Genomic DNA, 11765 nt, shown 5'->3' on the forward strand with positions numbered 1-11765 from the left:
CTTGAATACTTGGTGACTGCAACAATGCCTTCTCCCCAGTAACAATGTTTCTGGGAGCCAGTTCACTGATACGATACTGAAGCAAACTATACTTGTACGCAACATCTCCCCGGGGGTACTTTTGGCATTTGGATATTATTGACACGCTCGTAAAGCGGCTAAGGCCCATTACTCATTACTCCCGTCGGATAACACCCTCCACGGCCCCGAAAGGAGCGGGTAACAACAGGATTCTTCGTAAGACGTGACAGGAAAAAAGAAATGTTCAAAAGAGAAACAGAAGGAGACTGCAGACGGCAAAAGAAGGTCCTCTACATGGCCCATACTGCATTACCAAATACGCCAGGGAGACCCCTGCGCAAGACGGCTTATCGCAGGCGGGTGTCGGCATCCCTTCGGGCCAACTTCCCGAGCCCAACCCCAGGCAACCTTGTAGCCGCTCCGTACTTCGGGAACTCTTCGATGCGAGACGCCGCGACGACATCTCGGCTCTCGACCTGGATCGAGAGGCTTGGAACTGAGTCCACGGGGATCGTAGAGCCGTCGGCCTGTGTCCAGAGAACGTGGTCAGCTTCCATAACACCATTGTGCAAGTCCTACATCGAGGAACATGAAGAGAGACAGACACGGCCCGGTGGCAGGTCGTAGCACGGCATCATCTGCTCGCGTTTGTTTTCCGGCCCGCATGCACCTCGCCACGTGGCGAAAAGTCACGGGCGGTCTTGTGGACGCGGTCGACTGCATATACGTGCTGTGTGCCCTTTCTTTTCGGATGCAAGAGAGAAAAAGGTTGGGGGAGGACGGAAACCGGATGAAAGAAACAAGCAAATAACGACGAGCAAACAACGGGATAAACTGCAACATGCACGCACGCACCTTGCGTATCTCCACGCGGAACAGCTGGCTCAGCGTCGATGCAACGAACTTGGCATCGCTGATCAGGGCGTTATTCTTAATGGCAGAAGCAGCAGAAGTAGCAGGGGCAGCAGCAGTATCCGACGCTAGGACGCGGCCCAGTGCCCTCGTGAGTGGCACCTCAGCATGCGTGGTACCCGACATGGGCATGGACAACAGCGACATCTGGCCTGCCTTGTCGTCGCCCAGCATGACGAAGATGGTGCACGGCAGCTGCAGCTCAGCGCGCTCGACGGATATCTGCGCAAAGTACTCCTTGGTGGCATGATCCTGTTGTTGTTGTTGTTGTTGTTGTTGACGATGACGAAGACGAAGACTGCGGTTCGCACGACCACCACGACGCTGCTGCGCCGAGGACGATGTTCCGTTGGCGCCGTTGCCGTAGAGCTGGTTGACTTGTGTGATGACCGCCTTGCGCGTGCCCTCGCGCGAGAGCGACCAGTCGTCGATCTCTGGGTACGTGTAGCCAAAGGTCGCCATGGCGGCCACCGTCTTGCCCGTGTGGAAGCTGGTGGGGTCGTCCCCCGATAGAATGGCTTCAGCGGGCTGTCGGCCGTCACGTTTCCTGCCGGTGTCGCGTACAGTTCTCCCATCGCGCGCGACTGCGTTTGGTAGGTGTTGTTGTAGTTGATGGCCTGCCACATGGCAAAGAGGCGATCGACGTTGGCGTGGTGCAGGAAGCTGGTAGTTGTGCGCGCGCAATGCCAGTCAGTTCGGTTCTTTGCCCAGAAGGGTTCTCGGGAGATTGCCGCAAGGGGAGGACAGGGGGAGGAGCAGGGTATCTTACAAGATAGGGTCAAAGGCTGAGTAGTCCGACCACGCCATTATGGTGCTTATGGCCTGGTGAACATCGTTGTGGAGGTTCTCGAAGGAAGGGCCCTGGTCTTCCGTGGAAGCCATGGTCTCGTAGGCTTTCGCTGCAGTAAATACACGGTACTTCTTCCAGTTAGCTGGGGGTCTAGATACTGAATACGCGGGCCGAGGAAGAAGCAAAGCACGCGACATTGAAGACTCACCACCGCGTCTTTGAGCCCGGCAATACCCGCAAGGTTGCCATTAACAATATTGTACTGGTCTTTTCCATTCGAATCCGGTTGTCTCTTAGTCTCGTTCCAACCATAGCAGTCTGTTCGACCGTCTTCTGGGAAGTAGTTTGGGTCGGAGCTCAGGGGGAACTGTTGCCACCTGTAACTATACAGGGGGTTTGGTATATCCACTGTTCCATGAGGACCATTAACCTTGAACTCTCATGTCAGTTAACAGTTTGTTTCCAGTAAGGAGTCTCTCCGAGCCCATATAATCCTATGGGAGGGGTATGTTTACTGTGATAAGCTGCTCCATGACGGAGGCTGGTAACCTGTAGTCGGCAGCCCAATCCCAGAACGGCGCGCGAAAGCTCTCGGCTGCAGCCTTGTAGGCCGCGGAGGAACTGTCATTGTACTGCGATGCCAATACTTGTACGTGATCTCCAAGTGTTTGCTGGTCGTCCCGTCTTAGCCAATTGTGGTGCTCTGCGTTATCAGAGACTTCACATAATTACCTCATACAGAGCCATAAAGGGCCGGTGCCACGCGGTAAACGGGGTGTTCTACATCTTTCTGTCAGTATACCGTCGTCTTGGATCCGGAAAACTGCGCCTCCTTGAATCTTACTCCGTGGGGACAAAATCCATTAAAGGGGGCCGCAGTGGTGTTCTCGACACCGTTCCAGGGGATAAAAGGCCGCCCGTGGATGCCTGGCCATTCTCAATGTAAGCCTCATCTGACATGTTGGTCCGACACAGGCAGAACATACCAGCTATTTGGAAGTAAGATAACGGATCGCTTTCGGAGGCATTCTGCATTTCAGACAAGCCCAAGATGTACAGGTCCCTTGTTGTCTCGTTAGCAGGTGTAGTATCGTGAATCGGTGCCCATAGCGCTTGATACTTACCATGCTGGGCCCCCTGCAGCTTGTAGATCATTGATGTTCTTTCTAGCTGGTCGTTCTCCCGTGAGTAGGTTGACGCCAGTAGCAAGACCAATAACTGGCACGGGCTGCCCCTGAGCTACAGCTGGAATGGCGATGCTTGCCAGAGACATAGCGAGGTAGGAACAGTCAGAAATGAACATTCCTTCGTAGCCGGTAAGACGCGGATGAGTTAAGTTTTATGTCGCCGGATCACTGTTCATTACACAGCTCCGAGGACACTTTTTCCTGTAAGAATACAGTCCTCTGGCGAGTCTGACCGGTAGACATTAGAACAAGACAGGTGACGATGTAAATACAAGGGATACAGGCGTCGTGGGAAGCGAGAGTCAATATATAGGGACCTCGTGTTATGTTGCTTCCTTGGAGACTGCATCTTTAGCTTGTGGCATGGGATATCAGGCCGAAAACCCGGCACGACTATAAGCACAGACGATAATAGCAACAATGGCATGAACAAGGGCCTCTCCGCGTACCATACCGCCAACCATGTTCGGTAACACTGTATGCTAAGAACCTATCGGAGTGGTTGTTTCGACTGCGCATGGGTTTTGTGATCTGTCCGATCCCCGCAAAGAGCGGTGATGGTGTAATGGAAGGAGCGGGCAAGCATTGGAATCGGAGCAATTGCTATAATTTCTGCACTTGTAGATTCGTCGCGGCGGCCTGCTCGGGCCATCATCAGATGGCGATTGGTGTGAAGGGCACAGCTGTCCGAACCGCCAGGATAAACCCAGGGAGCGAAAATCCCAGTCGTGCCCTTGCTCTCTCCCGTCTATGTCATGTATCGTCGGGCTAGTGCTGACGCCTTCTGGTGCAACGTTTGCTCTACACGGAACTATCCCCGAACCCAGGAACCCATCCACAGCAAAAGAGACCCAGAGAAAGTCAAGCTGTACTGATCTCAATAGCCTGCTGGAAAGGAGCTGCTGTGCAACAAACGGAGAGAGCTTGACCTTACCGACAAGGTTGCTGCATGGTCTGTTCTCTCCTGCGTTACACAGCCGTCGACAAGCGAGGTTTGACGTCGCACCGACATGGACAACCTCTCTCTGTCGGGACACATGTCGTGTAAGTACATTGTCGCAGTGTGCTCCCTGTGAGATCACGGCACGGGCGCCATCTTCCTTCCTTTTCTGACCGCTTCCCGAGCTGGCCCCCGAATCAAGAAAACAGCTGCGCCGACATTAAACAAGCACGACATTGCGATGAGGCAGGGGGCGGGGTTTCTTGCTTGCAGTGCATGGGATCCTGGATGATTTAGTTGCTTAGTTGATGCTACCCAGCCTGCCGTGGTATCGTGAATTGTTGATCTGGATAGCCATAGGACGATAAAGGGTAGCTGTGTCTTAGGGCTTCCTACCATTTGTCGTCATCGCCGATAATGCCGCTCCAAGATGCAAGTTGGGAATGACTATGCCGAATGCGAATGGCCTTACGGGCGTAAGATATTGTATAATCGGGCCATGTAAAGCACCAGGCGCTGTGCTCTGGTTGACTGTCTGCAATCATCAGAGGGCTAATAAGTCCAAGTTGTCACAGGATACACGTGGTTCGCAGTTTCGTTCCTTTGATAGCCTCAAATGATGATAGACCAATGGGAGTTAAGTACTTTGAACGGTGACTAGAGGTAACTCACTTAAGTCAAGGTCTCGGGTGAAACGTTGATGTTTTATAAATTCCCCTTGCCCAACCGGTCGACAACCAAGAAGAGCAGTTCTGGATGTTATTTAGGTACACCCTTGTTCATCACAAGCAGGCAGTGTGAAACCGATACCAATGTGCTTGGGCTGACAATGGCAGGATCAGGTTGGTGTTTGGAGATAGATCAACAATCTCCCCTCAGCGTGTCTGCGTGCGTGTGAAGGACCGGGCAAGTTGCCACTCAGTGTGACTGGCGTCAAAATCAAGCTATTGTCATACATATAGCAACTACCCCTGCCGCGAGGAACGCCATGCAGAATTTGATCTTTCTCGACTTCCCACAGTTGGCCGGAGACGTATGAGATAAGCCTGTTTATCTGTCGAATTTCCAAACTGACGTACACCTTGAGGTAAAACCTCTACTTGGCTTCAGATAGAGGTGTTTTGCCTGTCGAGGTTGCGCCGCAGGTTGCGACTCGTCTCCTGCCACGAAACATAGACGAACCGATGTCACGAGATTGATTTCTCCAGCAACACCAGATCCTTGAAACCTTCCTTCCACTTCTCAGTCTGTTCGGCAGTTGGTTTAGGCAGCGGGCTACGCGCATAGCCACCATATCCCATCCACGACTCGAGTCCCGCTTTGACTCCAACCACGCCACCTTGGATAGCTACCCAGTCGCCTTGCGAAACGATGTCCTGCATCTTCTGGACCTCCTCATAGTCTCCTGTCTTGTACAAGTCAATAGTCTTGAGACAGGCTTTTGGTGCGATATTGGCCAAGCCTGCTAGGATTCCATGTCCGCCGGCCATCAACGACTGGATCGTGAAGTCCGCCGAGCCTGCGAGGACCAGAAACTCAGGCCTCTCGGGATCATAATTCTTGGCCATCTGTCGCGTGCCCGCTGCCACACGGTTCAACTTGCCCGTGTTACCGCATGTGAACTTGGCCCCGACAATCTTGGGGTGTTGCGCTAGCTTCAGGATGATGTCGGATGAGAGATCTAGACCGCTCGCGCCGCCTGGGAAGTTATAGATAATCAATGGCATCGGCGATGCATCGGCCACCGTCGTGAAATACTCCAGGATTGTCTCAGACGATGGGGCAAAGAGCGGAGCATAGTACGACGGGGGCAAAACCAAGGCATAGTCACCCCCTGCTTCCCAAGCCTCGGCACAGTGCTGGATAGTTTCACGCGTGCTCTGTGCGCCACAGCCGACAATGATGGGCATGTGAGAGAAGCCGGCATCATTCAGGGCTTTTCGGGTTGCGGAGGTGACAAGTCGTCGCTCGCGGTGCGTCAGGTGTACTGCTTCACCATTGGACCCTTGGGTTGCCAGTCCAGTAACACCAGCATGGGCCAGTCGCACGGCGTGACGTGAGATGGCGGCAGTATCCACGTTCTCGGTTGCCGGCTCGAAGAAGCACATGGTCGGCACGTAGACTCCGGGAAGCAGCGGCCGTTCCATGCGGACGTCGTTGTCGAGTGCACCCTCGAAGGAACTGCTCAGCGATGAGTGGGACTCGGTAGGGATAAAGGTGTCCAGTTTGAGAGCCGAAGTATCACTCGGCCGTAGCGTTAGCTTGTTGAAGCCGGATGTGTAGCTGCCAGAAGGGGACGGCATATCGTTATGAGGTGCCATAGCGACAAATTTTGCTGGAGTTGTGGTTCTCTACACCGTAGATTGACTGGCTCTTGGGACTGGGATGGGGGAGACTGGGAACTACAAGAATTCGGTAAAGGGGTAACGGGGATTGACTATAGAAGAATGATGATCCGAGCAGGAGAGACGATGAGACCTTATGGGTTTGTGAGTAAGTGAGGAGAGAGGATCAAAGCGTGTATATATACCCAAACAGAAGCAAGTATATAGTAAGTGGCCTCGATTATGCAAAGACGGGCGAAGGGGGGGAGAGTGAGATGGATGTATTGGGCATTGGGCTCCCCCATCTTGCTTACATGTGTATACGCCACCGGGAATAGACCATGAAGGGGATTCGCGCGTACACATAAGACACTATGGCTGCCCTCCCTGGAGCCATTGTCATTACAGCCCCTGCCATGTGGTTGAGAGAAGGGACATTTTCTCAGCAGTGAACATGGGTACTGTCGGAATGCAGGGGCTGTGTAACGCCGGGGTGCCATGCGGGTTGTGTGTAGAGTACCTTCCATGTACATGTGTGTACGTAGATGGGTAGAGGCTTCTCACTATCCCGTACGAACCTGGACGTAATTCCGGAGAACATTGAAGGGAGAAGTGGTGGGAGGCCTTCGAAGAAATGAAGAAATGCTGGAGTCTTGAGTGGGGGTTAGCCTCAAAGTTGGGGTCAGATGTACCAGGGTTGGGGGAGAAGGTTGAAGGTTGAACATGAAGTGAAGAATTGCTTACCACACCACACCCTACCTGACTTACGCACCAGCGGGACGGACGCAATGCGCCCTGACAGATCATTTTAGACCAGGCCTATCAGCATAATGCGTAGCAGCCCAATTCATGGGAGAACTCGTGTTGGAAGCCACTTGCCTTAGTAATGGTAATGCTCATTCGACAGGTTGTGTCGGAATGGGTTTAGGGAAGGGGAAGGAGCGAGCCACTGGCCGCCTCCCCAATTCAACAGGCTTGGAGAGGTTGAGAAGGGGCCGTCGCGCGTGCAGTGCGTGCATGCACAGGTATTAGATTGATAAAAGAGCCCAACTGTGCCTATCAAGCTTCAAGTGGGTGCTCATGTGTTCACCTTTTCGCAGACGGAATATCTCTTGGCTATTCCCACTCCAGGTCAGGGTGACGTCGACCGTCCGAGTCGTGCTTCTGCTATCCCAGACAGTCGGCCGTGCTCCGGGTTGGAGGAGCGCCGCGTGGTACGACCACGAAGGCCAAAGGTTTCCGGTGTGTTTAAAAACCACACACTGATGTAAAATACTGCCTTTTCAAGGAAACAGTACCAGCGATACGCGAACGTGACCAAAAAGAAGCGGTGAGTGCATCGAGCGATATTGTCTTGGCCTCTCCTTCCTCTGCCTACTATAAGCAGGCTATCTACCAATACTTGACATTGATTGTAGGCACAGGTATGTATGTACATATTGAGCCAGAAACTCGTGGCCTCCACGTTCTCCCCCTAAAGCAGATCATGAATTGGTGTAAATCCCCTAACATAAGCATAAACATAAGCCCTGCGCTGAAAACGAAGATCAATGTCGAATTAGACCGGGCATGCTCCAATGAGGGCTGCAGAGTCAACCAACCAACATCCGATCTCCGCTTGCAGCTGCATATTGCTTTTTGCTGACGGGAAGCGGCGCACTTCAGCTTCGACTGGTTGGATCATAATAGTCCCCGAGTGCCTCGGAAAATCGACTATGCTCTTGCTTGCGTTGTTCTGACGTGGTAGAATTCCGATATTCTGAGACGTCGTGTTCCCTGGTCGCGTCTGCAGGCCGCTACCCCAGACACCCCAACTTGCCAGACACGGCACTCTCCTCCGAGGAAGAAGCAAGGAAAACATTGAACCTGATCACCAACGTCCCCCATCTTTGGCCATAGAACCAGGGTCGAGTTGGATGCCACTGCCGATCATTTTGCATTCCATCGGGCGAGGCTGCGCCCTCTTGTGGGCTTCTCACCAGTAACCAGACTGGTGAGGGTGTGTGAAAAATGCGCCCAACATCAACAACCCCGTATCCCCCTATCCCCCTATTGATCTTACCACGTATGCCCCCCAATGCCACCATTATCCACAACCGCCAGAAACTACACCGCATAAGGGAAGATGCTCCATTCATTCCCATCCAAAGCCATCCCACTTGACTTAGGCTTCCCGATCGTCTTTCTGGAGATACCCCGCAGTCTTAGAAATACGGGGGTATCGCGGGGCAAGCGGGGTGGTGGTGTCGGGTTGTTAGCCTTGGTACGGAGTATACAACGACATATCGTGTCTTAACTACTTCCTAATAAGTGCTCTGTGGTGTAGGCACCCAACGAGTGGGTCGTTTGAGGTTGGGTTCTGTATAGACGAAGAATGGACATAGACAGTCGTCTTTGGATATTTCCTATTCGGCGATTTGCAGCCACGTCATCTCGGAGATAACTCCAAACACCCAATCGTCGTTGTTCACTCATACCATGGACAACTTGGTCAGCAAGTAGGACATATCGAGGGACGTGGTATGGACACTGGGCTGCACTCTGGCTTCCCCAGCCCAAGCTTGCGTCAGCTGACATATAGCCTCCCCTCCGACCCGTGGCCTATCAAGATCCGTATGTGTGTGGCATTTATTGGTATATGAAATCCAATATAGATGCACTCCGTGATCGCGTGACTGCAAAACATTTTCGAGTGAGGTTGGTTGCGTACATGGTCCCACTCACACAGACACGTCGCTGAACAATAGTAGCCTCAGCGGAGTGGTGTCCGCCACGATGAACATGTATGTGCTTGAGCAGCACCCATATTGGATACTGCCCCTGCCCAAGTAGGCAGGTTACTGCTTACCTACTTCCCCCAAAACGGCCTGACCCAGCCCGATCTATTAGGACTTTTAGTTGTCAATCGTAACCTGGGTGGCACAGACCCATTTCCGACGATCTGGCACCACCCACGCTGCCTCGACCGGTCTATGATCCTCACTCGTGCGGGCATCCAATCTTCATGGACCTCCAAAGTGCAACGAATAGTCAGAGTCTGCCAAACCAGCCCACTTGCATCTTCGCCTGCATTGATATTAATGTTGCCCAAGCACTCTCGAAAGCACATTTCTGTGGAAGGCCGTGCTCTTTCACGCCGCTTCGAGGCGGTGAAGCCGGTTTTTGTGATAGGCGTCTGTTGCCTCGACTGAGAGCTGCGTATTCCGCCCAACGATATCCAAGCATCGACCCCCAAGCCGATCTCGGTCGGGCCATTTCGGAACAGACTATAAGACAAATGCATCCTGATGATGAGAGGTGGTGAAACTGGCGTCGATAGTCGACATTCTCGGCTGATCAACGCCCATGACCCCCACGCTGCCACCACTCCTCGTATCCAACATATGGGCAAGTTTGGATGACAGACGGGATCTCCCCTGCTCAGCCCCTGCCTCTTCGGAAGAAACTTGGGCGACTGGGCTTTTCTGCTTGTTCTTCTAGAACAGGTAGAACAGGGCATCGGCTCTCCAAACCCGGCAACGAGCCGCTCCAAGGGGCTTGCTGACCACGGCTGACCTGTCAACTAACGAGAGCTGTATTTTCGGAATCGTTCTTACAAGACTTAAAGCCTTGCGAACAACATCTCAACTCAGACTTTCCTTTGCGGACAAGCCCAAGTTCGCTATGCCATGGGCATACTGCGGTCACATACGCGGCCTCCTATGCTTGTTGTTACACTTGGAGTACCGTGGTCACATTGGTCTCCGTCGGGCCAACGGCACCAAACATGTTGACTGCGCACAACCATCAAATTAAGTACCAATTCATCGACCAAGAGACGCATATGACGCAGCTCTGCTGAGTCTTCGCTGACATGCATTTGCATTCCCGCTACGAGTTACCGTTTCCAGCCATGCTCTAACCCGACACGATGGCTCTTGAAGCGACGCCATGAACAGACAGACCAATAAACATAGTGCATGCTCGTTGTGTCTATATCCGTACACACCTCCTGGCGTCATCTTCCTTGAAACGGAGCGTCTATACTCCTGGCGGGAATAGCTCGGTATCAACCTGCCCCCTCCAGACCGCGGCAGTGGTTGAGGTATGGCGCCGTTCGATTGTGCCGATGAAATTAGAATTCAAGACAACGTCGCTGTAATGAGTGACTCGCAGGACTGCCCATCTCAAGCGGATATCCATTACTCCATTTGCAGCCGGGTGTCCCTCACAGCCACGCCAGTCTCCTCCTGCCCAGAGGACTCACGAGTCGAGAGAAAAAACACAGTAGCAGGTCTGGACCGGAGTTGATAACATGATTGATGGGAAATCACTTGACCACCCCTCCTTTCTGCGGATGATACATATTTAGAAGCCCATACGTTCCCACACACCCCACACGAACCACCAACACACCATCTCGGCCTGTACCCCAAGCTTTTCCATCCTTTCATGCAGTGCCGTCCAATGGGAGATTATAGGGATGTCCCACATTAGTCAATGTTAGGATATCCTGGTGCCCAGCGTCGCCACCCTTGTCGTGCAGCAGCAACTTGAGCAGTCGCCGCTCTTCAGCTGACCTTTGCCACGACAGCAGGAGCAGCCTCCGTCTAGATGCGACGAAGCCCAATGGAGGAGGGGTGGGCCACGTTGTATTGTTGGTAGTGGTATTCTTTTGGAAGTACGAGACTGCTGTCACCAAGCAAGCACCGGTCTGCCATACCTTGTGTGACTCAGCAGGGTGTTCTGTGTCTGCAGGAGGATTAATTCGGGCCCGAACATGCTGTCGCCCCGTCCCCCGAAGGCCCGAAGGGTACTAATATCGCGCATGCACTTGCCTACTCACTCTAGTATCGACAATACGGTATATGGGTTCAAAGACTTGTGTCTGCGCCTGCACTACGTGGCGCCGTCATGGCACCCGGCCTTCGGAGCCGTATTGGTGGGAGTTGTAAAAGCCATCTGCCCGGGAGAGTCACCGCCTCTTGGCAATTCGACACACCGGCTGGGGTTTTGTCATATATCATGATGAAAGTTGCAACCCATTCTGTGAATGAATCAGCATCTTTCAGCTAACTACTGTGGCTTTCTTAGTCAACGCAAAACTGCCAGACCGGAGTGGAGAAGTCGACTGCGGCAGCTCATCGAGATTCTCATGGGCTCGGTCAGTGTTTTCCGACTAGCAAGAGAGGAAGTGTGGGAGTGTTCAGCACGTCACAACGGACATTTCATAGGTCCCTCATATAACTCATCTTATGAGGCTTTCAAGACACGCGTACTGGTCGCTTCGAGCAGAGGAAAAGATCGGCAATGTTCTTATGGTACCGGAATACAGAACAAGCAAGATTCAAGCTGGCAGGGGGTAGTTGGTTGTTGTGGCCGCCGATCTCTTCCGGCCAACAACGATGACGGCGCCGTATTCGCCACTCCGTTGTCTTCGGCGGTCCTCCGTCAAAACCCGGCACGTTCACGACTAATATGCTCAATCAGCTACCACGCAGCAGTGCCCGGCCATATCATGTTCAGACATGCAACCCACTCTCGTCCGTGTTTGGCAAGGGGCGCTCGAGTTTATCAGTCAGTGTTGCATCCTTCGGCATTTGCTTGTTGGC

At 53.0% G+C, this 11765-nt stretch overlaps 2 protein-coding genes across 2 annotated transcripts; both read right to left on the reverse strand.

Annotated features, from left to right (window-relative positions):
* Positions 1-368: 368 nt before the first annotated feature.
* PG997_006267 (tyrosinase 2) lies at positions 369-2996 on the reverse strand (the record flags this gene model as incomplete). Its single annotated transcript, XM_066810582.1, has 10 exons — positions 369-548; positions 877-1423; positions 1498-1596; positions 1703-1851; positions 1932-2153; positions 2239-2394; positions 2456-2503; positions 2568-2650; positions 2710-2786; positions 2848-2996. 10 exons carry the CDS (start codon positions 2994-2996, stop codon positions 369-371), a joined length of 1710 nt encoding a protein of 569 aa, XP_066669505.1.
* A 2041-nt stretch (positions 2997-5037) lies between these two features.
* PG997_006268 (4-hydroxy-2-oxoglutarate aldolase) lies at positions 5038-6171 on the reverse strand (the record flags this gene model as incomplete). Its single annotated transcript, XM_066810583.1, has 1 exon — positions 5038-6171. One exon carries the CDS (start codon positions 6169-6171, stop codon positions 5038-5040), a length of 1134 nt encoding a protein of 377 aa, XP_066669506.1.
* Positions 6172-11765: the final 5594 nt, after the last annotated feature.

The sequence above is a fragment of the Apiospora hydei genome (genome assembly GCF_038363865.1).
Source record: "Apiospora hydei strain CBS 114990 chromosome Unknown utg000005l_segment0_segment0, whole genome shotgun sequence".
NCBI classification, from domain to species: domain Eukaryota; kingdom Fungi; phylum Ascomycota; class Sordariomycetes; order Amphisphaeriales; family Apiosporaceae; genus Apiospora; species Apiospora hydei.